Source organism: Aythya fuligula, chromosome 19, assembly GCF_009819795.1.
Source record: "Aythya fuligula isolate bAytFul2 chromosome 19, bAytFul2.pri, whole genome shotgun sequence".
NCBI lineage: Eukaryota > Metazoa > Chordata > Aves > Anseriformes > Anatidae > Aythya > Aythya fuligula.
In genome coordinates, this window is record NC_045577.1 from 2673594 (window position 1) to 2700366 (window position 26773).

At 39.6% G+C, this 26773-nt stretch overlaps 1 protein-coding gene across 2 annotated transcripts; it reads right to left on the reverse strand.

Annotated features, from left to right (window-relative positions):
- Positions 1-1241: 1241 nt before the first annotated feature.
- On the reverse strand, positions 1242-26667 carry CAMSAP1 (calmodulin regulated spectrin associated protein 1). Of its 2 annotated transcripts, XM_032200101.1 has the most exons (19): positions 26584-26667; positions 26050-26212; positions 16156-16418; positions 15806-15967; positions 15482-15562; positions 14471-14503; positions 10929-11070; positions 10253-10392; positions 10056-10152; positions 9440-9617; positions 8615-8709; positions 8056-8140; positions 5252-7688; positions 3749-3885; positions 3457-3665; positions 3268-3370; positions 2794-2909; positions 2443-2561; positions 1242-2178 (listed from the first exon to the last, which is right to left on the reverse strand). In XM_032200101.1, the coding sequence occupies exons 2-19, from the start codon at positions 26210-26212 to the stop codon at positions 1876-1878; spliced, it is 4863 nt and encodes a 1620-aa protein (XP_032055992.1). In that variant the 5' UTR covers positions 26584-26667; the 3' UTR covers positions 1242-1875. The 2 variants fall into 2 exon arrangements, with proteins under 2 accessions (XP_032055992.1, XP_032055993.1); XM_032200102.1 differs by lacking the exon at positions 14471-14503.
- Positions 26668-26773: the final 106 nt, after the last annotated feature.

Below are 26773 nucleotides of genomic sequence, written 5' to 3' on the forward strand. Positions count from 1 at the left end.
AGGAAATCAGTTAATGAATTTTATTAAATTTCAGTGCTTTCATAAAATAAATATGGTATATAATATCAAACAGTGAGAAATAAAGCACAAGCATGAAAAGCATGGTAACAAAAGTTACACACACGATGGTGTTTAATACTTAGCACTTTAGAAACCATAAAGCCTTTAATTATTTACAAGCAGCAAACTATCTAACATAATTTACAAAGTTGCAGCAGCCTAGTCAAGAAGTACTGGGAGGGGAAAAAATGGAGAGACCGCAATGGAAGACCTTCACTTTGCTCTACCTAGTTAGTTAGCACTTTATTACGTACCCTATTTTCTCCTTATGTACATAACTCGTTGCAACTTCCATTACTCTCTAGGTTCAATAATTACACTGTATTGTATTTTAGAGCTCAGTTCATCTCTACGATTGGTGTAGTGCCTTCTGCACCGAGCAGGTATTTTCAAGTAACACTTCAAATAAAAAGTAAACATGTGCAAACCAAGGTTACGAACCTCCATGACCCTCAGGTAGCAGTGTCCAACCGGATGGAGCAGTCGCACGTTAGCAGATTAAGTTATGCAATAGCTACAGAAAGCTACTCAGAAGTCCAGCCCGGGCAAAAAACGGAAATGAGATTTTTTTTCTTTTTTAAATGGAACTGAACTGCAAGTATACCCTGTTACCACAGACAAAAATTTAATCTGCTGAAACACAAAGATCTTTAAGGTCATAACTCAAGATTTAATATTTCAACATGAAAAGAAATCCAAGCCATTCGACTTATTTGGGCTTTTGAAACAAATGCAAATGTCTCTGTTTAAAAATTGCTTTTAAATGAGAAAAACAAATCAATAATATATTAATATATCACCCAAAATAAAAAACATACACACTCTTCATTTTAGAGCATGCTGCTCATTCAGAAGAAAGACAGGACAAAGAAAGTAGAATTACATTTCATGATGTAATAAAAACATTAAAATTTGTGATCATTAAGTGCACCATCGTACAGGATTAGCGTGCTCAGAGTGGAAATGTTCTATACCTACCAGGATCCATTTTTATTAAAGCAAACAAATCTTTAGGACACTACCTGAAACTGAAATCGATAACAACTCTGCTCCGTTCAGCTTGCCTCAAGTTTCAGTCAGGCATGTTCCAGCCAGTAGCACCTGTATGCCTCTTCATGATTGTATTCCAGAAATCTTTAAATTTGCGAACAATTATTTTTTTATTTTTTTTTTATTTTTAAAAAAAGACTGGCTTTTGCAATCCTTGCAATGCTTATCCTAAACAGATACTGCAAGTAAAACTGTTCTGAGCAGCACAAGTTGGGGCTTTTTTCAGAAATCTGAGAGCTGGACTTACGTTGGCAGTAGATACAGTACAACAATTTGATGTATTAAACAGTTCCTCAAAAGGGTCTGAAAGGAAGATTTCCCTAAAGACTGTTTAAAAAACCAAACCAAACCCAAAACACTTCACCCAAGATCTGTTCAATCTTCTACTGAAGTTCAGAGCTTGCCAACTTTAAGAATGACAGGAAGGAGGAGGGAATGAGGCGGAGAGGAAACAGAACTAAATTCCCAATTTGTACCGATGAAAAGCTTCAAGTAAAAGGAAATCCACTTGTTAAAGATCTTGCTACATGCACAGTCCCTCATCAGTTGAAAGCCACAGTAGTTAGCATTGGGTGTAACAGCAGATTTATCATTTGTAAAAAACACCGACAATGTTCCTTCATTCTTAATAACTTGCATCCATGGTTTCTGTTTAGAAGCTTCTTAAAAAATGTTTATGGTTCTGCACATTTCATACCAAACTGTAGGGAAATGTCTTCATTTGCTGCAATCCCACTCAGCAATCTTCTCCCCAAGAGCTCAGTGTCATTTGCGAGTCTGAGTCTTCTTTGGCACTGCAGGTCGCTTGGCTTGCCACAAGTGGTTATGAATAGTAAGAGCATCCACACTGACAGACATGGTTTTGGCTGGAATTACATTAAACTGTTTTCTATCTGAACTGTACTTATAAAGTTTGTCAATCATTTTCTTGGTGATGCTCTTTGGCCCTGTTCCAGTCAGCTTGTAGATTTCTTCAGTGTCAGGATAGTAGCAATAAAGTGCTCTGAACTGGCAGCCAGCATCACGGAACAAAATGATGTAGTGGTTGGCATCGCATTTTTCAAGTTCCTGCATTAAAAATAAATAAGCAAACATACACACAAGATTGTTCAGTGAAAAATCTCACCTTATGCCCAGCTTTCAGCTTTCACATACAGATAAATAAGTGTTAAACTTTTTTTGAAACACCAGACAGTTACTGACAACATTCCTCATTTCACAGGTACATTTTGGGAAATGGTATTCACTGCAGTGCATCAGTAGGATTACGAAGGGAGTATTGCAGACAAAATTACTGTGAGTGCATTGATGATTTTATATTTTATTGCTTACCTCTAATATTGAATTCTTATGTGGCTCGTTCACTTTTCCAGCAAGACAGCAATGAGATATAGCATTGTGAATAATCGGTTTGTTTGATTTGCTGCTGGGTTCCTTAAATAACTTTGGACCTAAAGGAAGATAGATCAGTAACCTTCATTTGCCCAACGCTTATGAACGTTAAGATTTTCTTTCATCAGAGGTATATAAAAGGTAAAAGGTATTGTTTTTTCTCCAATAACTTACTTTTAGATATTAAACAGAACAAATTAGGCTTGACAACTTCCCAGAAGTTACAAATCACACCAAACATATCAGAACTTTTTATGGCCTGCTATTTGTAACCAACACTCAAATAGTCACCTGTGTATTCTGCCACTGAAGCAATGGAAGATGCTGTTGAAGCGTTCTCCCAGTCTCTTTCTGTGTTTCTGCTAGGATTTCTGCTCAGTATTGGTAAGGACTCCATCGATTCAACTCTGTTGGGGAGTAACAGGGAAAATAATTATGATACGCCAAATGCCAACCCCCTGTCAAATCTTAAATAAATTGTCACTAGCCCTGAATGAACAGATTATTGTCCCTCTTCCTCCTCAGAATTGTCAGACTGTCCCTGCCAGATTATAGAGGCAAAATTTTATTATTCGTTTAGGAAACAGCAAAACAAAATGTCAAGTTTGAAACAGACCATCAAACTTGGCAGCCACATGAAATAGAACATGAATTCACCTAATTATTGTTGTGCCTCTGTGATGGCAAACTGAAGTAAACAACAGTGAATCCCAACACTATTTCATAACAGAGGCTTAACCTTCATTTATTTTCAAGTATCTTTACCTCTGGGATGGCGTGCCACCAGAATGTACACTTTCAGGTTCAGTTGTTGCTGCTGAGGCCAAAGACAGACTGGAACCAGACTGAGCACTGCTTAAATTATCAGCTGCAAAACAAAAGATAAAATGTGAAACACATTCTGTTAAAGCAGATTTGCAGACTCATTGAGAACAAACTCCTCAAAATTCTTACGGGTAGAAGAGCACTTTGTCCCTGAATCACTGTAAGACTCCTCACGATGGACCGACTTTGGCCTGGGTTTCTTGGGCTTTGATTTGGGTTTCCCAAGTCCCTGCTCCTCCAAGATTTGTTGCTGTTTTTTCCTTAGATATTCTTGCTTGATCAGTTCTCTACGAGCCTTCTCTTCTTCTTTGCGTATTCGGTCCTCTTCAGCTTTGCGACTGAAAAACAAACACAGTGTTTAACATACACAAATTTTCCTCATCTTAAAGAGGAGAAAAAGTATCCCTTCCCACATTATTACCGAGCTTCATCTCTTTTTTGCTCAACTTCAGCTTCCAGCTGCTGTTTCCGAATCCGAGCCTCCTCAGCTTTGCGCTGCTGTTTTAAAAGGAATGCTGCACGTTTTTTTGCCAACTCATCTTCTGCTTTCTGTTCGTCCTGCAAGATTCATAAGGATAGAAAGCTTTAAAGAATACAAGAAAATACATTGAACTGGACATCACGAAATTGCTGAGGATTCCAGAAAGATTTTTAGGAAAACATAAGCTAATGCTTTTGGAAATCCTTAGTTTTAGAATTGACAAGCATAAGTCAGAAAAACAACCTTGAATTTTTTAGTGCTTAGGAGAACTTTGACGTGAAGCTTTCCTTTAACTCCATGAGAAGAAAATATGGTCGCATCTTACTCTGACTTGTTTTAATTACGCTTACCCAGCACAAAACCTCATTAAACTGCAAAGTATTACGGAACTACAAAGTTGCCTAGGATAGAGTATAAATAACCCCAGCATAAATGACAACCTTTAAGTCATTCAATATGAATCACACTACACAAGATTAGAAGCCAAATTTATCGAGGTTGACGCTGCCAACCTGAACTTTTTTGAATCAGAAATTCAAAAAAAGAAAGTCCCGTCATGTCAGCACATCATAGATATTTATAGTAATCACTGCTAAGTAAAAATAAAGATCCTAAATGTACTGGACTAGAACCAGTGATATTTAAAAAACATCCAACCCAATAATATACGGAATACCACCAGACTCTAAAAACAAAAGCTGAACAAGCCTTTTCCCAAGCCAGAGTTGGGTGTGAAATGAGATAAATTACTTCAATTTAACACGTTTTTATCATGACATCTACGCTCCACCATCACAAGACAAAAACAAGAACTGCACGAAAGACGACAATTTCTTCCAACATTGCCTTTGAGCATCTGATTTGTTGCTTTTACCTACAGTCACCCAGCTAAGTTCCCCATTAGAGCCCTTGACCTTTTAGGCTGCTAGCCCACTCAAAAACCAGAGAAGCTCAGTTGCAAATGAACAAAAACCCCAATTCAGATGTTCAGCTTCCAGATAAGTTTTAAAAATTTCTGAAAGAACGTGGGCAGGTTTTCTTTCAGTTGCTGCAGGTTCACAGAATGCTCGGATTTCAAAACGGTAAATTCTTCTCATTACATTCAGTGATTTTTTTTGTGCTAAGTATTAACAAAATATTTGCATGTTTGTCTATGTATGTTTGTCTGTTACTCACATAGAAAAAAATTAAGGGAAAGAAGAAAAGCAAGGTTAGTCCCGGTTCCTAGTGAGGTTAACAGGAGATTGCTCTCAATTTCAGGAGACTGATTTCATAGATTGTCAATTTTTTTTTCCTCTGCAAGCAACTCTTTTCAAATGCACTTTTTTAAAGTGATAGTGTTGCAACCAAAACATTCAGAAGATGCAAGAATGAAGTGGGAAAAAATTCTAATGCTGGACAAACACGTACAAATAACAAAACATACAAAGGTAACATATTTACCTTGAAGAAAAATCCCACACCAGACTTCTGATCACCTTCACTAATTATATCTGTAGAGCTATCCTGGTTCTCAAGTTCTCCTTCATCTGGAGCTTTTAAGTCAGATAAATCTACTTCAATGAGATTAGCCTTGCTTCTCAGTGGCTCATCCACTGGGACGTTTTCTTTTCCTGAGCCATCAGAAGAATTCAACCCTGTTTCTTTGAAGCTGTTATTCACCTCCTTGCTCATTTCCGAAATGATATTTTCATCTTTGGAGGTGGAGAGAACAAGTGCCCGTTGATTACTCTCATCGTGAAGTCTATAGGTATCAAAGAAACACTTTTCTTGAGAAACGCTTCCCTGATCAGGACTATTTTCCAAGCTTATTTCTGTTGGAGTCTTTGACAAGCTATTGGATGAGAACGGTCTTAAATGTGGTAATGTTTCTAGGCTTTGTGTTGGAGTTTTAACACGTGCTGAATTTTGTTGTCTGTCTTTAGGGACTTTCAAATCAGATGGTCTTCCCGATCGAGGATTCCTTCCTTGACCAAATCGAGGTGGTTTACGAAGATTGTTCATTCCAGTTGGTGAGAGGGGCTCAACAAAATGAATCGATGGTTTTACCTTTTGGTCCTGAGTATTACTTCTGGTTCCTGGCGATGGCACTGTTGGAGATTTCATAAGTAGTTCCTGTTGCTGAGAGATCTTTAATATAGCCTGCTGGAGTGTGCTGATTGTTTCATTTAGTTTTTCAATAGAAAGATCACATTCATTAATATCTACTTCTGTAACACTGTCTTCTAGGAGGGCAGCAGAAATAATTTTACTTTTTTCCAATTCATGGATAGCAGCAGAGTCTTTAGGTTTATGTTGCTCAACAAAAGCTAAGCTTTCTTGCATTTTTACTTTTGCCACTTCTTGAGCATCGTTCAGCATTTCTTCCCTCTCCTCCTCCTTCACAAAAAACTCCTCAGACTTGGAACCCAAAGAGACTTCATCCAAATCTTCACCATTGTGCCGAGGATATTCTTTTGGAAAATGTTCTGGTTTAAGTGGTTGCGGAACATCAGGAGATTTCCCTTTTTTAACAACATGCAAGAAAGCCGCCTTGCCCAATTTTAGTCGCTGCCTGGCTGATAAGGCTTCCATCTTCTTCTTCTGAGCTTCTATTGCTCTTCGTTTCTCTTCCAACTGCATATGAAGCTGCACCAATTCGGAAGCTAAAAGATTAACATTATCTTTATTTTGCCTGCTGGGGCTTTGTTCTCGCTTCTGTTTCCACGTGGTCAGTGGTGCTGGACAGCTTTCTGACCCATCCGGCGTGGTCTTTTGCGAACTACTTGTGCTGGACTTTGTTTCGTAGCTATTAAGCCTCTGAAGCTTTCGTTCTGCGAAATTGGTCATTCGGACACTCCCACTAGCCATTGACACACTGCTAACTTGAGAAATTGTGCTCAGACATGGGCTGGAACGTCCACTTGCATCGTCCTTATCTTCATGTTCTTTTACCTTCATATCTTCCTGCAATTTTGCAGATTCTTCCTCACCTATGTATTTAGCGACTATAGGATGATCATCTATGACTACCAAGTCCTGTTCAGTGTCTTCTATGTCTAAGAGATCTGAATCAGAGTCCTGTCTCACCATAGTCCATGTAGTATCTGGAACATGCGAATTAAGACTTTTCACGTAACTTACGTTGACTTTACTTGCTATGTCATCATCAGATTTAGCAGCGTGAAGAAAAAATCCTCCAGTAGGTTGATCCTGAATAGACGGATCTAAACTGCTACTAGCCAAAGGTCTGGAAGCTTCTAACCCTGCCTCCAGCAGTGCTACTGAGTCTGCAGTACCAGAGTCCGCAACTGAAGTGAAATCCGAACTAGAAATTGGAGTAAAAGTCCTATTGAGATCATGGTCACCATGACTGCTGCTTGTTTTCTTGCGGATCAGAGGCAAGTGTCCCTCATTTAATCTCTTTGTTATAAAACTCCTTTGTTTCCCCTCCCCACATTCATCCTCTTTATTGATTATCTGCTTTTCCTTTGCTGGTTTTAGAACTGCAGGCATTAAGGGCTCCAAGTAAAAACTGTCTGGTTTGCTTTCTAAAGTCTCACTATTTATTTTTGGAGACCATGCTGTCGCAACGATGCTGGGTACCCTGGCTGACGCATTCTGCAATTCAAGATCACCACGGTTTGGCCTTTCTTCAGATTTGATTATTGCAATAAGCTCTTCGTCTTCATCCTCTATTTCAACATTGTTCAGCAAGCTCTTCCCGTTAGTTTTCATTGACGGAGGATGGGGCTGGTTTTTGGGAGTTACATTAACAATATTTGAAGCAAGACTGTCTTTGCTGATTGATCTAGCCAGACTAATGCTATCACCAGATCCAGGGTCCACATCAGTGCTGGCAGAATGATGAAGAGCAAATGGGGTTGGCTGAGACAGAGGCCTAGAAAAGAAAAGAACATGATGCTTATGTACAAGAAGTTACAAATTGTTGAATTAAGGACTGTAATAAACACAGCTAAAATTTTTGCTCCACTTAAGAAATGTAACCAGCAGAAAAAGTGACCAGCAATGGTAAACAACTTCCGATACTTAAATTTTTAACAGTGCTTAATGAAAATCATGTTTAAAGTATTTTCAGTTCAAACCCTAAATCCAGGCATCTGTGAAAATGCCTTTTTTTTTTTTTTTTTTTTAAAGAAAAAAAAGTCTTAGGCCAGGAATTGATACCATATTACTACAATGAAATTGTCACAGTATTGAGTATCTTTCCATTAAACAGCATTGTAGTACTTAAAAGCACCCATTACCTGGGTTTCTTCTCCGGCCATGCAAGAACTGAACCTCGTGGCTGCCCATCAACACGGGTCAGAGAATTAGAACGATGTCGATGACCTGAAATATTTTTAAACAGTTAATGTTTTAGAAACCGTCTTTCAAATAGGAGTTTCATTTTCTTTTATAGCAAACCGAACACGTTGCTCCACCAAGAGATGGCAGCAGAAAACAGATTTGCTGGAATATTCAAAGAAAATAAAAGCCTAACACAATGAAAAGTGACACTGAATGTGTGTGCATATATATACACACACACACCATAATATATATAGATTTTTTATACACATATACAACTTTTGGGTTTCCAAGCGTGGAAGCGTTTAATTTGCTAAAATTCAAATCACACAGGAAAAAAAAAAAAAAAAAAAAAAAAAAACACAGAAAACGATACACAAATTATAACTGTTTCTGTATAAATACTACCAAAAATGAATGTTATTCTCTTTATTTAGAAAATATTTTTTTCCCTTCGTTACTATACTGACAGGAATGGTCATTGTCTGTTGAAATGTAAATTCAAGGTAGACTTACCAGGGCTGTCTTCTCCCTGTAAAGATTTTTGTTGTTTTTGTCTCAAAGGGAGCAGTGGATGGGAAGGACTAAAGGCAGGGCTTCCTCCTTTGCCACTAATTCAGAAAAGCAACAACTTGTTAGTACAAGATTTTTTTTCTATAACAAGAGAAGAAAGCAATACAGTAGGGGAAGATACACGGGTAATAGGTAACCCTTTTCCTCCTCTAAAACACAAGATCATGTCATTAACTCTAATGTTAAAGAAATTACCTAAAAAGAAATAAAGGTTTTCATATGTAACAACAGAAAAGTACACTATTACCTGAAACCAAAGTGTTCTTACATTTTTAAATAGTGACTTTAATGTACTGTTATACAAGCTACATTTTAGAGACAAAGTAAAGGCTGAAATAACTTACTAGTTCCCCTCAAACTTACTTCAGCTGAAAAGATTTGTGATTGACCTGCTTGTACATTAGACCAGCGGGGTTTTTTTGTTTGTTTGTTTGTTTTTAAACCAGCACTTAAGAGAATATCGCCAGTAAAGATGAGATGCTTGGACAATTTTCACATTTCACATTTTCTTCAAAACAGAAATAAGAATTTCTTCTATAACGCAGTTGTGACATTTAGTGGTGAGGCTTACTGGAATTTGCCAAAGATTGAACATAACAGTGACAGGTATTTCTTTGAGCTTGAGACTATTTTACAAATTGAATAAATTCAAATTATGTGCAGAAAATTTGTAGCAAAATTGGAACATTTAGCAACAAAAATTCCTATGTTACCCAAATGGAAGCATAAATTTGAAGTTTAATCTAAACAACATGAAAGCAAACTTACAGGTAGTCAGGTTCTTCAGGGTGTAGGTAGTATCTGCTGCAAGCTTCAGAGCCTGTCTGAGCTGTGGGATGCAAGTCTGCTGGAGTTGTACTAGCAGGGCTAGCCATGAAACTTCGCTTGGTTGCATTGGAAATAGGAACAGGTGGACGACTGCTCTTCTGCTGCAACACTGTTTTAACTGTGCATATATTTATAACATTAACACAACTTCTACTAACCATTGAAATAACAAAACAGAAAAGGAATTTTTCAGATTTCACTCAAATGTACTGAAAACTTTACAACACAAAACTAAAATGAAACCTGAAATAATAACCTGCATGTAAAATATATATCTTACAGCGACCTTAATGGAAAGGAAGTAAATAATTAATGGGTTTAGAGAAATAAAAAATCTGCCTATTCTGCCTATCTCATTCCAAAATTTAGGACTCAAACCACAAGTGGATCTAGGACTAACCTTGCTTCCCTTCTTACTGCTTTCAAAGAACCCCCAGCCAGCAGAAGGCTCAAGTAGAAACAAAACTATAAAGGAAACATCTCTGTGCAACAGTTTCACTATAATGTAAATGTTTTTAAATAACATGCTAATATTTATGAAACATTAAAAACTTACCATCTTTTATTTCCTGAATATCTCTTGGTTGTACAAAGTCTGGTTTGACATTCTCAAACCACCAGAAGAGTTCCGCAATGAATACCATGACATTAGGCTAGAAAAAAGGAAAAAAGTACATGTCACAATAATACATGTATATACTAATGACTTACCTTTGTTTTATTTAAAAGTATATCCTTTGCTATGTTTCTTACCTTTAAAACCAAAGGAGCATACAGCATGTCCTCCAATGTGAGATAAAAGCATTTGTTTAGATACTCATTTGAGAATTCTCTCAAAAGTTGAATATTATATAGGCTGTCTGCAATTGATGTGACCTCCTTCAAACAAATATCTAGAAAGATGAGAAAGAAAAATTTTGACACTATCCCAGTGAATTAACCCTCCATCCACCACTAATAGAAATATTGTGTACAGGAACTTCAGAGTGCTTATATACCATTCAGTATTTATTGGCTAGCAGTGACATCTCTACCTGTTAAGTACCAGAGGGACAGGAATAGGATGGGGGGGAGGAAAAGTACACAACACATTACCAATTTTGCATTCATTTTAGAATCCATGATTCTATCACAGTCACGGAAAAGGTAAACAGACTACAGAAAACAAACATAACAACAAACTAAAATATAAAAAAATAGTAGAACCTATTTTCAATCTAGGTTAAATTCTAGCTTTTGATTCTAGATCAGAAATCAAGAAGGTGTTCGTATTTTAATACACTGATTTTATGCAGATCTCATACATAACCTGACTAATTTGGTACAGATCACCACCTCATAGATGTGCTGCTTTTTTATCTGATAATGCATTTCTAGTTCAACTTTCAAAGACTTCAGAATATTTATTTAAGAAACCTTTATTACATACCATCCAGTTTCATTTGCTCTGGACAATAATAGTGTATCACAGCTAAAAGAGCAGCACCATCGCTACCATCCTTCATCAAGTCTTCAAGCAAAGGGAAGTAAGGTAATTGCCTGCTTGAAAGATGGTCTCTTCGGTAACGCACCTAAAAAAGAAAACTAGTGTTCATGTGATGCCTAGGAAAACAGGAATTCTTGTACTGTAAACTCTTTATGGTGGATCCGTTACAGCATTTTGCTTTATCTAAGTCAAGAACAGCATACAAGGTTATATTATACTCTTCTCTCAATGGAAGCCAATTCAGAAGAATACGGTGCTTCCTCTTTAAACATTCTCCTCATATCTGGAAGCAATCCATGCTACTGAATTCTTAGCTTCATACACACGTTTTAATTTATTACAAGCAATTTCTGTCAAAATCCTTCCACACAGATGCATGAATGCAGCAGATCCAAAGAAAGAGACACAGATAACTACACGTAAACACTTAAAGCTTTGGGGAAAAGAAATTAAGATGAGCTAGCAATTTCTCACGTTACCCACATCCAGACTTGCCATCACGTCCACAGAGAGCAAAGTTTTCTTGGAGAGATGCAGAATATCTGGCAAGCCAGTATGCAATACTAACGTGCAAAGCAAAAAAAGTGGCTTCTTCCAAGAATGCTCTGCAGGAAGGCCTTTTAAAAATCAATGGCAAAACTCTCCTCGATTTCACTCTAGATTAACATCAAGTTCTTCTGCCATCTAGCCCCTGCCCCTCACGCAGCACTGAGCATACCTGATGAGTATCTAAAGCCAACCAGCTAAGGAGCAAATCTTGGCTTGCTTCTTGCAATTTTTGCAAGAAAAATGTTAATGTTGATATTTAATGAAGGATCTATGTGCTAGACTAGAAGGCTGTATCCAAGTCCCAGCAGCAAAATGATGTGGCAAGCAAAAGAACAATATACTACATAGCCTAGAGAAATGTCTTCCAGTGTTGGATAACACTCCTTTTACACCGTAGGGCATTAACAACACTTAACATCTACTATGCTACATAGCTGTATGTTTGGCCAGTGCAGTAGCCAATACGGAGTGTGTATTTAACGATCAAAACAAAATTTGATTTTTACCAATGGTATTATACACTTTCCAAGACAACCTGGGGGAGCTCTCTGCACACACACACACACTCTCATATGCGTCAACTGAGGATGGCACAGGCTGAGAAAAAAATCTATTCCAAAGAATGAAGATCACTTATAATCAGAGCAGTAAGAACCTGTTTCACTTATTTACTTTCCACATCCATAAACATGTTATGTTAAGTTTCCCTGGCAAGTATCTCTAAAAGCTATATCTATATGCTAATGCTCTTTTTGCTCTCCTTTTACCAGGTGCAAATTATCTTTTTCCCCAGCCTAGAGCACTCCACAAATATGTAATGGAATGTGAATCATACTGTACCACACGAGCATATTCCACTGGTTCCAGCATGCAGTGCGATATGGCATGCATCAGATCAGGCTTACACAAAAAGAAATAGTGAGATACACGATGGCAGTTATTCAAACACAAAACAAATCAAATGCATTAGCAACATCCATTATGCACTGGAAAAGCCGTCATTAAGTCTAGTAAAATAAGTATGCACACTAAGGTGATCTGGTTAGCTTAAAAGGTTCATCATTTATCCACTTCGTCAAAGCAAGCAAATTAAAAGACAAACTTCAGATTTTTTTTTAAATGTTAGTTGCTCCTGTATTTAAAGCAGAAACATATTTCCTTTCCAATAGGTTTAAATGGAATTTAAACCAACCACAGTCAATACTGAGAAATTAAATGTAAAATCTGTAGAGTACCTCTTCTTTATTTAAGCTTTGGTGAAAACACACAATATCAAGGTGGTTTTTCTTTTCATTTAATTTTTTTTGCCCTACTAAATTCTCTGAACCATTCAGTCTTTTACAATGACAATTCTAAATTATTCTGTATATTCTGAGGTTTGAGATTTATTTATTTATTTATTTATTAAATAAATGGCATTTGTATGCATTGAAGTACAAAAACAAGTGCTACTGAACTAAAAAGAGAGAACTATATATGCTAAAAAAAAAAATCACAAAAGAAAGAAAAAACAGGGGAGAGGTGGCACAGCATAAGAACTACTAAGGAGACTGCAAAATCATCAGTAAATCAGGATAATCTAAGGGATACTGAACTAGCAGTGAGATTATTTCTATTTATTCCTTCCTTTACCACCAGCTTGCCCAATGGTATCGTGCAAGTCAATTCCACTCCTGTAGCTATTTCTTCTACTCTCACCCAGTTGTCTCTTGAAACAAAACATCCTCCATGAAACTTAGAATTGCTATCAGGTGTAGGCCTCCAATACAGATGTGATCTTTGGGCACACACAAAGGGATAAGCACTAGGGCAACACTTCATTACACTGTCACGAGTCATTAAATGAGGCTGGAAGACAGGGTTCTCGTGCGGGTTTAATTCGCCAACAGGTCCCCACGCACACTTCCTTTATTTCAGATATTTAAAGTTTTTACTGTGGGCCATAGATTCAGTTAAACAAGTACTAGATTGTGAGCCAGAAGGGCGAGACTGAGCTCCCTGGGGAAAGGCAGAGATTGTGACTTCCAGATCATGCCTGCCTTTTACAATAGTGCTGCTCTTTGGAATTTACAACTGAGACAACAGCTCTCATCTTCCCAGACAGAAGATGAAATGCACCAAATCCAGCAAGTGGAGGAGGAAAGGTATCGAGGAAAAGCACCAAAACAAAGAATAATCTCTGCAAGTTCAATCAAAACCAGGAAGCTCAGCCAAAAGCAAGCAGGCTTGTATACTACAGCATCAATCCCACAATATATATATTTTAAACTTTTGTTTTCACACTTCATCAAAAAGAAAATATTTTGTTTTGATATGTAAAATGTTAACTTTCCTCCCATAATGTCAGCGTCAGTTTCCTTACTTCGCCATACAATTCCTGTAATTGTATTCCATACAATTGGCTGTAGTAATAGGCCCAAACTGGTTTCTCAAATCTTCTAACCTCATCTCAAGGAATAACGGTGCTCTGGTTTGGACAGATTTAACAACCCTGGGAGCACGAGTACAAAATGAACTAATGCAAACACCTACGCATCTTAATTATAGATTGAAAGATCAAGCAACCATTTAAACCGACCAGCTTTTATATCACCTTAGTGCTGCGATCAATTACCTACTTGCGACAAAAATAGTAAATACAGAAATTTCAGCCATTGTTAATTTCCTAGTTTTTGGCTTCCACTTCATATTCGTCACTCCTGCACCATGGAAACAATTCTGAAGTGCTGTGAAGTGATTATGCTATATGCTGTACAGTATGCAAAAGTCATGTTATGAAAATTAAGCCTGATGAGCCAGAAGCTTACACAGAGCGTGTTTGTTTTATTTTTTTAAGACTGCTTAAGAAGCATTGTGAATGGAAGCAAACAATCTGAAGGAATTTTAAAAAGCCATGATTTTGTGGATGACAACTGGTGTAAAAGTAGTTCACTTACAGGTACTAATTTCCAATACCATTTGGAAGGAGACTGCTCAGGAAGCAAGGAGAGGAATGTAGGAATAGGAAAGGAACATCAGCAATGCAAGTTATAAGCAGCAGTACTTAAATGCACTTGAGCAATAAACACTTTCATATTTTAGAGGGGCTGTAGCCTAGAAGCTTAATTTAAAAACATTAAAATGAGACCCAAAAGTCAGTAGAAGGTCAAATAGTTAAAGGGATCCTTCGGACCACACAGCAACTTGTAAATTAAACAGCTCTTAAGTCCCTTATCACTGAAGGATACGCTGCTATATAAAGTACATAAAAATCTTTGCCACTGACATTAAAGTTAAATAATTGTGCCTTGTTCACATGCTAAAATTTTATCCTCTTTGCACAGCAATGCCAACTAGAGGAAAGAGCATAGCAGAGCTTTTCTAAAGGTTTTATTAAATCATGAATTGGGAGCACAGATAGCTGGTATATGTTACATTTTAGAAAAATATTAATTTAAATTCTCCAGAAATGAAAGTGTTCTTTGTTTTTGCAGTGTTAGTGCATTGTGATATAACTTCAAGAGAGAAAGGGGAGGGAGTGGGATCGCAAACACACACCTCTAACAGCTGAATGCTAGGAGTATGCTTACTAGATACAACCTGAATAAGCCTCTGAATTTACATTAGACAATAAATTCATGTAAAACGAATATGCCCCAAAAGCTTTCAAAATATATGTTATATATTTTGTGCTTTGAAAGCTGAGCGAAGTTTTCTATAAACAGTAAAATGAAGCAAGTTATTTTAGTCAAACTAAAACTTGAAAGAAAGTCTAAAGCTACTAGGGGGACTGAAAGGTAAGGAAGGGCTCTGATGGTACACACGGAACAGACTGCATGCACAAAATCTCAGGGTTTTCAAGGACTGGATGCCTCATGTTTTCTGACAAAGAAAATGCTGACATGTTTATATTTAAATCCAGTAATCACTAATACAAAAAATTATGACTGAAGATAAATTTGTTTTACCTTTTGATGCCCCGGACTTTCCATTAATTGCTGTTTTAACTTTATCTCTTTCTCTGTTATTTCTCTCATTTTAAGGTTCACCTAAAAGGGAACAGAATAGAAAGGATATTTTCAGATGCATTTTAATGTTTCCTGAAGTTGCTGATTTTTTTTTCCTTCCCTCAATTTAATGGTCACTCCATTCTAAAAATACAGAAAGCTTACAGAATAATTTATTACAAAGATGATAGAAAAGCACAGGTAAGAGAGACAATCATCAGAACTTTTGGAAAAATTTGAAAATTGCCCATAAGGAACAGACACACATCTTGAAGTAAATTCTACCTTGTTAATCCAGAAAACCATTGCATCCTCCAAATCGTAGGGCAGTTCTTTTGAGGCACTGAATGTAGAGAAACGCTTGACACTAGCGACCACCTTTTCAATGCTGATCATTTCTACAGTATAAGCCATCATGAGAGCATCAATCATTGCCATATGAGAACTCTAGAAGAAGAATGCAAAAAGCATTGAAAAACTAAATCCTTTAGGAAAGAACTTTGTATATTCTAACTGTATTTACAATGAAAAAAATCATGAGGTTAGTGACCTAGAAATTAAAAGCTCTTCATTCCCTTAACTGTTTAAAATGGTGTTAAATAAAAAGATCATTAGGTGGATTTAATTAAGCTAACCATTTTGATTGGTGCACAGCCCAGGTCGGATTCAGACACAGGTGTATCATCGCTCTCCATGACGTAAATCCCTTTTCGAGACAGAGCCTGGATCACTGACTGGTGTCCCTGCAGAGCAGCCACCTGATCCCCCTTCAGGATGAGGCTGCAGACACGACAGTACAGCTCGCTGGACAGCAGCAGCTTGATGACGGGTGGTTTAATGTGTTCTTGCTCATATTGATCTATGTAAAATGGGTCCTTCAGCTCCTCCGGGACATTGTCTGAAACAAAGAAGAAAGTTTCACTGAGTGACATCAGTAAGTGGCACCAGGTACAGACTGAAGTAAGAAGTTCTTCCTTTTGTTCACATGAGAGAAGAAAATCAAGCACTGAAGATACTGAATGCAGTAGGCCTGCAGCTCCATATCACAAACGGTTTTCCATAGGTCTTTTTGTCTTATTTTGACTACATAAAGCACACACATAGTTCAGAAAAAATCCTACACATTACCAGGGAACTTTCCTAAATAACTAGAGCCCCATTTCACAGAATGAAGTGTCAAATCAGTCCATTGCCCTCTATGCATCTCTAGGTGTTCCTTGGGAAAGACCCAGCTCAATCACAACAATGCACCAATTACTCTACCAATTACGGTATACAACTGGCATTTTATTTTTTTCCGGCATTTTAAGTTATTTACTCAGATCACAGGCTAGCAGGCTGAAAAAAGTTCTTGTGATACTTCCTTGTTATCAGTGGAAGGGCATAAAACAAGTTATAATTAGGTAAACCCTGAAATAAACACTTCTACTCATATTCAATAATCAGAATGGAAGCTATGCAACTTGTAAAAGCCCAGCAGTGAGTACAGGAGTCTTCACCTCCAGGAAACATACTTGCCAGCCTTGAGTGCACTGTTATAATAGAAGGCAGACATTTCATCGTTTTCAAAGATGAATTTGGATCCTATGTCATCCGATCACCATGAAGATCTTCCCCTGAAGTCACCTCAATAGTTCATTTCAGTAAGTACATCTACAGTTAAAAGAATTACTAATTTGGCAATGTTTTGACTTTCAGCTCATTTCCAGCATAAATTAATTTTTCAGTTGAACACATTCCTACCCAAAGCATATCTCTGAACTGCAAAACAAGCCACGCAGTATTGGTGTGCTGCAGAGCACCTCGTGTTCATAAAGATGAGAAACTGAGCCAGAACGCTATCAGTTACGGGAGCTAGAAGTACTCTCACTTAAATAAAACTGGGTAGTAAACCACTGTTGTCGTAACAGCCCTATCTGGGATTTAGAGTTACTCATACAATACTGCCCCTATTTTGAAAAATTGAAAGCTTTTTCAAGTTTTTAGAACAGAACATTTTTCCCTTAAGTGACACTGAATGCTGTACTACACAGACCATATATTGAAGATGGCAGGAAATACAATAAAACCTCACAGGCACCACATAAGCAGTATGTTAACAAGGTTGTCCACTTCTTAGTGAAATAGATAGTAAACGCAAATATTTTTAATCTCCTTAACATTAGTCAACCTGACCTAAAAATCAAAGGCTGTTGAAAGGTAATTCCATTTAATGGCTGCTGCCATTTCCAGGAGAAGAGGAGCTTCCATTTCTAAGACTGGGGAAGGATCCACAGCCCAAAATGTAAAGCAGCTCGTATTATTCAACATTCGAGCTTCATTACAAGCAGATGCACCTTCAGCTATCTAAGACATATTGCTTTTCAGTAACATTATTTGTAAAAGGGAATAATAGAATGCCAGCTCACAGAACACCTATGATGAACTACGTTCTGGTAAGAGCATTAGCATCACTCCAAGTTTTAAAGGATTAAAAACATAAAAAATTGAAACCTATGCAAGTTCAAAACGCCTGAAACATGCAGTATGTGTTCGCCGTGGTGGTTTTAGTAGGAAGGTGTGTCCCCCAGTTCCTTGGAGCACCTCGAGCTGGGAACTGAGGTGGCAGCCTGAAGCTGCTGCCTGGAGCTGCGTGCCCAGTTGCTGCTGGACCCAGGAATCCCGTCCCTGAGCCAATGCCCAGGACTTCAACTACCTGGGCATCCACAGCACGAGCAGCAAACAGCTCACTTCAGCTTTTCTGCAGGTTCCTTCTCCACAAGGCAGGTGCTTGCTTTATGGAATACAACAAAATAAGTCACTGTTTCCATTGCAGCAGCAGACAGAGGCGTTATTGGTTGGTGTTCCGATTGTGGTAGCGTAATTCCACATTTGCCAATAGTACACACAGATTCTATTTATCTTTTTCCTACTGTGGCATTTAGTTACACTGCTGTTCAGGAAGAACTGTGGGTGCAGTCTTTGACATAATGCAAAATCCAGACCACATCCATCTATAAAAGGTGTCAGCAGCACACATCTGCACGTCAATCTGCATAGTGTGCTGCCCTCTCTCGTGGAGCCGACGGTTTTCAGTTTGGTGCTACTTTAAATCAAATTAACCTAAGGACTCAACAACCCAGAACGTGTAAAATAGAATTCAGAAGAATAGTAGGAAGACAAAAATTAGGATTTGCACAATTTAAAAAAGGCTTTTAAAAGGCCAGCTGGGCACAATATACAACGGTCCAAGTCTAACTTGCATCATAAAAGCTGCTGCCAAGACCTCTCCCTCAAGACATTCAACTGATGAACTTCAAAGAGAAGGAAAAACAAACCAAACAGAACAAAGAACCACAAATGTTGGGAAAAGGATCCTATTTACTACCTTTTAAAGGGTGACACAATGTGAGGCATCTCTATTTGCACAGTTGCTAACGAAGGCAAAAAGCTTTCTCTCCACCACTAACACACAACAGGCACAACCCATCGGGGTGGGATTTTTCCACCCTTATCAAAACAGAAGACACCACTGGAACGTGCTGCTCTGCTTCCTGCCTAACAAAGGCAGCGAAATCCCCCACACTAATTCTTGTTTAAACTAGCAACATTCGTGAAGATTTTTAAAATTCTTGTCTAGCAATGAATTGACCCAGTTCTTAGCAAAGAGATTCCATGTCTCACAGACATAAAAACACTCAAGATTCTTGCTTAAAAAAAAAAAATAAAAAAATACATCTTGTATCTTGGCTACTGTTCTTTATTCTGAACTTCCAGACAAGAGATCCCAAATTATTCTATACTGAAGAACCCTCTAGCTTCATGTCTCCAACTCCTGTAACTGCTGACAGACCGAATGGATTATAACATGACCAGGATTGAAGATACAGGGGAGAAAAAAACAACTTCTAGTAGCAGGACTAATTATTTAAATAGGATCATTTGAAGTTATTCATAAACATTAATTGCCAATACTTGCAACTTACTTCACCATAAACACTTGCCAAGCTTTATTTCCTACATTCTTGGTGTATTCAACACTTCTAGCTACGTTTGGAGACCAATGCCTACCTGTTACAGCAGGGAACAGCATTGCAAATACTGTGATATCCCAACTAGGGGCCACACTGAAAAATTCAGATATAAATACTTCAATGCTGAAGAGTGGAATTATTAGCTTTGCTATTTAATTCAGATTTACTTTACACTCTCCTTGTGGACATAAATACATTACCCACACAGCAGGCACAGATGAGAAATAAATGGCAGAAAAAGCTATAATGCAAAAAGGATGCTACAGAGCAACTCTGCATTGAGAAACTTCCACTCATCGCAGCTGCAGATGCTCTGTCCTCCACGCAGTCAGCTCAAACTAGGGATAACGCAGCCTTCCTGGTCAGGAGCGTCCAACAAGAAGTGATTTAATTGATTTAATTGCAAGATCCATCTTCAAAATCTGCACCTAAAAGTGCAATGCAGGAGACCTGCCTTTCACATCGCTGCTAATGACTCTTATCTCTAGCACAATGCCACATGAAACAATCGGTTGCAGCACCCAGGTGTGCACATTCTCCCCTTACAAGTGCCAAGATTCCCAACTGTCAAAGCCTCAGAAACACGCTGTCAGTTTCAGGACAATTCAACACCAACAAGAATTAACCTAAAGCTGATTTCACCTCCAGCAGCATGCACGGATACACAGGTAGCCACAGACACCCCGACAGATTGCCCAACCCCTACCGTGGGGAGTAACGCCGTCTCCAAACACACCACACGCTTTTTGCTTGCCTCACTGCTGAATGTGTCAACGCTCCTTTTGAAGAAAATGTCCCAGCCTTCAAGTCCCAGTTTCCATAAGCGTCTTCTTCAACACCTTACTTTCATGCCCTATAACTGTCCTTAGAGCAACTGTGTGTTCATCACAACTTGTGATTTTAGGCAATTGGGCTTTGGAATTCTCAAAATCAACTGTAAAAATTTAATTCTGAGCAAATAATGCCTGAGATCTAGCTACAAGCAGTTCAGCTTGAGCAAAGTTTAACAAATTCTACCAAAGCAAAACAAAACTAAATAACTAAACCGAGTCCTTTCCTTGCTTATATTGTGGTCTCCAATACTATGCTAGTTCCAAGAGGAAGTTACTTCTGCGTGTTACCAAAAAGCTTGCAACCCTTCTGCTTTTCCTAACCTGCTCTCTCAGTTGTTACCTCTAGAAAAATGTTAGCATCGACTCCAATGCAAGCTTTACAACAGCTTTTTCAAGCTTTTTAAAAGACATAAAACAAAGCCTACCAGTGTTTCTATAGCAACTTCAAAACGAGATGGCGTGCAAGCTGATCATCAGATCTGTCAAAGTGCATACGTAATAATTCAGTTTGTCCTAAGTTTTTGTTAAGAATTGTCAAAGAATTCACCATGTTACATTCAGTACCTGAGCTGACTGGACACTGACTTTATGCAAATGTTGTACCACGTTAGTTGCTGCGTGCAGCTGACTCACAGAGCAAGGATGTCCAGTTTTGCTATCTCCAACACCTATAAAAACAAGATAACATTTCTCCAAATTTCAGCAGCAAAAACTCTTAAGTCTTCCTGTCCCCTTGAGTCTAGCGCAGAGATACCTGTGCTGCCTATTTTTACAAGAGATGAAGCACTCAAAAATAAGCCAGCATAACTTCTCATTAAGCGATCCTTTTGGTATCCTGTTGGTGAATTCTAATCTCTCAAAAAAACCTGTCAGTTCCAAGTATAAATCATTCTGCATACAAGGTAGTTTACAGGATTACAAAAATAACTTCACGTGTAACAACAGCAAGAAAGACAATTATTTCCAGGCTCTCCCCTCCTTGCTTTAGGGTAGGGACCATTTCTTTACCATCTCACTTACAAACACCCGTTCAGAGACGATTAGCTGATTACAATTTGATAAAGAAAAATAAAGCAATCCTGAACAAATTTGTCTCATCCCTTGAACAGAAGAAGTGGATGCCAGCCAGATCTGACTTTACCTCGAGAAGCATGAAGAACTGGTTTCACATGGAAAGAGAGCCAAGGCATCACGGTAAACAGAACGAAGCTTATTCAAATTGTGAGTAAGATTTCATTAGTATCAGTATCTGTTCACAGAATTATTTAGTGCTGCATGAAGTCCTCTAAGCTGCAGAACAAAGCAGAAGCTACACTTTCTCAGCAGCTCAGACCACGTACGTTATAACAAAAACATTCTTTGTTGGTTCTCATTACAGAGCTCTATTATAAACTCCAGAAGTGATCTCTAATATTACACACAAAAATTTATGGAAAATGGGTAGGAAAAAAAAACAAGCTAAAGGCTTTGTATACTGCCGGTGAGAGTGACTGCACTTTTATTATCCTATCTTTTGATCAGGCAGAAAGCCACAAATCTGGCTAAACAGAGGAAACAAAAGAATTATGGAATTCTTCACCTTGTAAACTTCACAGAAGTAAGAAGTGTTTATGAAACGGGCCTTATTAGAGAAACAAAACGTTTAACTACTGGAATATTTGCAAAACACAACAGCTTTCATAAAAATATTTTTATTACAGAACAGAGAAGAAAGCTGGCAGAATAGGGACTGGGAACACAGGGGTTTACTCAGGCAAGTTTAGCCCAGGAAACGTTTTCTCAGTGCCCCTACCAGCTGGCAACTGTGTGTAGCTCTTACAGTACTGTAAAACCTTATTTAACAGGTAAGTATTAAGTACTTCAAAGACAAGAAAAGCCACAACTTGCATTTCCTCTACAATGGATTACATTAGCACTTGGCTCTGCTGCCTGGATCTCGCGAAACGTCTCGGGCTGCTGTTAGCAGTAAGCCTGGAGCCCACATAAACATGCTAGGCCGTGGAAAGGTGTAAATAAGCAAAGCCCACCAGGTTCATTCGGAACAACCTGAATTTTACAAGCTGTGATGAAGCAGCAGCAACGTTTCTTATGGAAATGCTGGGAACAGCACGCTTGCTCACAGCAAACTGCAACACAAGACAGACAACACTTTCATACACTCCTTACCTATAGAAGTTTATCATAACCATGATGATGGAAATCAATTTCTGTGCGTAAATTAATGCTGGCCTAGCTCAATCCACCAAAAAATCAAAGTTCTCCACTGCCACTGCCTATTTTTCCAAGGTGCAGCTCAAGAAATCAGCACAGGGCTCGGCTGCTGCTCTGCAACCTGCTTCATCCAACTAACGGGGGAAGAGTGATCGCTCTCAAGGGTGGCTTGCCAAGCTGCTCGAAGCCTCCTACTCTCCCTTCTGCAAGGTCAGAGCAAAGTTTTCAAAGGGACTGAAGCACCCTGTGAACTCAGGTACTGCAGAAACCCACTGGCACCCGTGCTCCTAGGCCACTTAAGAGTTGTGCTTTCACACTGCTGCTAGAATTCTTAAAGCAGACATTTGGTTCTCATCAAAGATTGCTGATGGAAAAGATTATTCTAATCAATTTCCCTCCCCTCCAACTACTGTCTCAGCTGAATGGACTTCATTATAATCTTTCAGGTGTGCAGAAGGTTTCCAGATCCTTGTCCATAAATTTTTACAGAGATCCAGGACATGCTCCCAGAGTTATCTGGGGAAAAGGAGGGAGGTGACAGCAAATGGGAGAACGCCTTCCTTCACAGCTCCACTCACTTCTCTTTTCTAGAATTTGGGCAAACAGTTGTAAAACCCATCCACAGAATCCATCTGTGACAACCAGGCAGCCACCAGAGACAGGCAGGAGGAGCCACGTGCTGCCAGAAACAAAGCATTCAGCTCCGTTCCTATTCAAAAAGGGGAGTTCTCACTCCAGCCGTATTTTGTGCTGAGGAGGGAAGGTCGCTGTGCGCAGCTGTTTGGCTACCAAAATTCTCATTTCACGGGCAGAAGAGAAAAAAGAAAGGATGCATCATCAAAGGAAACAAATCCCAAACTAAGACCTCAAATCCAAATTATGTAAGGTATGCCATCAGTAATTTGTCCTTGAAGAAAAAAAAAAAAAAAACAAAAAAATGCAAAGGATGGAATTTTTTTCTGCTTAGATAGGGAAAGTTTAAATACCTTGCAATAGTAAATAGAAAATACAGCTTTGGGTAAAATCTACAGTGAAGAATGATTATTAGCAACAGTCCACACTAGAACCTAATTCCTGTTCTTGACCATTTCCATACTGAAGCATGAGCTTAGCCTGCTCAGGTGAAAATGAAATCCAGGATATGCGCCAGCATTTGCAAGATGAAGGCACAAAATTAAGTCAACTCATAATGGCAACTCCAAATCTAACATTTCAGAAAAACACTCTACTCAGCCACTTGAAGACAGCTATGGAAACCCTATCAGACAAGAATTACTTCAGAACATAAAAGAGTGCTTCAATATGATAAACAGAGAGCCTTTCTTTTTTCACCAAACTAACTAGAATTAAGCCTAATGTAACAAAAAGCCCCTCTGAAAAATATCTGCATAGTGAGATTTCAGACTTTAAAAAAATGGAATCACAATTGCTTGGTAGCTGCCCAAGACTCCCTGAACATCCAACGTTACAACAACAAAAAAAAAAAAACAAAACAGAGATGACAAGTAACGTATTAAGTTCAAATATTACTCAAAATGGTAATCATGTAGAAAGCTTCTTTAAACCCATCTCTCTATGAATTAAAGAGGCTTATAAATTTCTAAGTATTCTGCAATGCCATGCTAGAAGCTACGGTTACTATGTGACGACTGCAGAAGCCATTTCAAAAATCAACCAAATTTCCATGGGCCGTGGTTCTGAAAAGATATCCACACACACAAAAACCAAAACGTATGCACTGGAGCTAACCAAGGATGCAACAGCAAGAGACCCAGCAAAAATATTTGCTGAAGTCATTTTATACATTAATAGAAATTATCTGAACAAGCCTAAATACAAACAGAAAACCTGGCAAATGCTGCTGCAGCCCTCTGCACACTAGAGCCATGCCACTGCCATCATGACAGGTGGGTTTTCCAAAATTCTTTGTCAAAGGAAAGCAAAGTACTTACTCAATGCAAGGCCGCGCTGCCAAGTGCACAAACAGAGCTGTTCCCACCATACTGATCTGAGACCTGTAGTCACAACCCTGAGCCCCAGAAGTCACCACCAATAAACACGAGGCCACAAAGTTTTCTCTGCAGCACACAACCTGTGCCAGTCAAACCTAAATCAGGATTAGCTTCCTCCTGAAACAAAGTCATAATGTAAATGGTGCATCTTCCTGGCCTAAATATCCATTTTCTCTCTGACCAATAACATCACAAACAAATCCAGCAACTGCAAAATACGAGAAGAAACACCTGTTTACTCCTCCAAAGTTATCAACATTTCCTTAACACCCTCCCCAAATCCCCACGTTTTTCAACTTCATCTGATAAAAGTATTTTTTATCTCTTGGTGCTCGTATTAAAATACCTTCACTAATTTTAAACGTTACAAAAGCTCAATTTTCTTTCTATTTCCCCTGCTGTCATTAATGTGGCCAGACCACTGACAGAGCTGGTAATATTGAAGGAAAAATAATTTAGAAATTATTTCCAAAAGGGTAATATTTAACTGCAGGAATGCACTGCTTTTCTCCAGCCTTGTCACAAAGTAAGCTAGTGCTAATCCATTAAGCATATTATGAGTTTGTCGAATTAGACTTAGATTAACAGGGCTACCTCATTTTCCAAAACAAGATTCTGTAGATGCTTTTATTTTATGTTTTGGATAAACAAGTGCTCCAGCATATTCCTTCATAATGAAGCTACTTAAACACAAGAGGCACCCAGCAGCAATAACCCAAAATAGACAGGTAGATCAAGATCCTAACAAAAAAGCAAATTTCAACAGATGCCAGGAAGATACTGTGCAAATGTGACTCCGGAACTCTTTCTTTTTCCATGTTTGGCTGCAATGGTTTAGACCAACATCTGGGAAGGAAGAACTCCTCCTCCATCACCCACACCTCGCTGCTTGATGTCACAGAACACAAACTGTATCTGCTCACGCAACGTTTCTTTCACAGAAACGACTTTTTCCAATCATAAATGCTTTGGTTTTTAGGGCGTTCTGAACCTAATAACGCAGCCTGGCAGAACAAAACAGGAACCACCTAGGCGAGCATACAAAGAGCATCGAGCTCTTCACATCTGTCGGCCGAGATGACTAGACAAGGAAGCACTCCACAGCCTGATGGGCTTCGAGGCCTGCAAGTACTGAGAGTCTACCTGGCTAAAATGAGGATTTGAACGTTGCAAGACGTGCGTTTTTTTGTAATAAATAACAACGATAATAACAATAACCATAGTGAACGTTATCGGTGAGCATTTGCTGCCTGGTTTGCCGATTCGGAGCGGTTCCATTATCCCCGGTGGGGGTACCAGGAGCCACGTAATGTTAAAAGCCAACGATCTGTCAGGTTATTGATATCTAAAACAAAGGCGATCGGGGCTCGATTCGCTCCCTCCTGCCAGGGATGGGAGCGGAGGCGGCGAGTACCCCCCCCACCCCACAGCGCACACCCTTCTGACAGCGGCGGCCTCACCTATTCCGTAGGCTTTCGCGCAGATCCACTGCAGATTAGCGGCTATTTTCGCTCGGGCTGAGTCGTAGAGCTCCAAGGGGACGATCTCCAGGGCGCTCTCCGCCAGGGCATCCATTTTTCGCCTGGCGCCGTCGCCGCCCGCGCCGCCCTCAGCATCCACCATCTGCAAGGACAACAAAAGAGCGCGGGCCTGACGGGGGGGGCGGCCAGGGGGAGCTCGGCGGCCCCCCCGGCGGCTCCTCACCCCCGGGGGCAGCACCTGAGGCTCCGACGACCCCCGCCGGGCCCGGGAGAGGCAGCACAGCTCCCTCACGCCCATGCTCCGGGAGGACGAGGAGCAGCAGGAGGAGGAGGAGGAGGAGGAGAGGAGGAGGAGGAGGAGGAAGGCAGGGGACCAGCAGCTCCCCCTCCCCTCCCCGCCGCGGCCCTGCCCGCCTCCCCGCCCCCACCCTGAGGAGGAGGAGGAGGAAGGGGGGGAGATAGGAAGGGAGGAAGGCAGCAGCCCCCCCCCCCCATAGGCCCCGCCGCCCTCACCTTGCTACCGCCGCCTCATCCCCGGGCACGGCGGCCGCCGCCTCAGCCCGCAGAGCCCCGGCGGCGCCTCGGGGGGGGCGGCGGCTGACGGGGAAGGAGGAGGAGGAGGAGGAGAGGAGGAGGAGGAAGGCTGGGCCCGGGGAGGAGGAGGAGGAGGAGGAGGAAGAAGAGGAGGAGGGGGGGGGGGAGG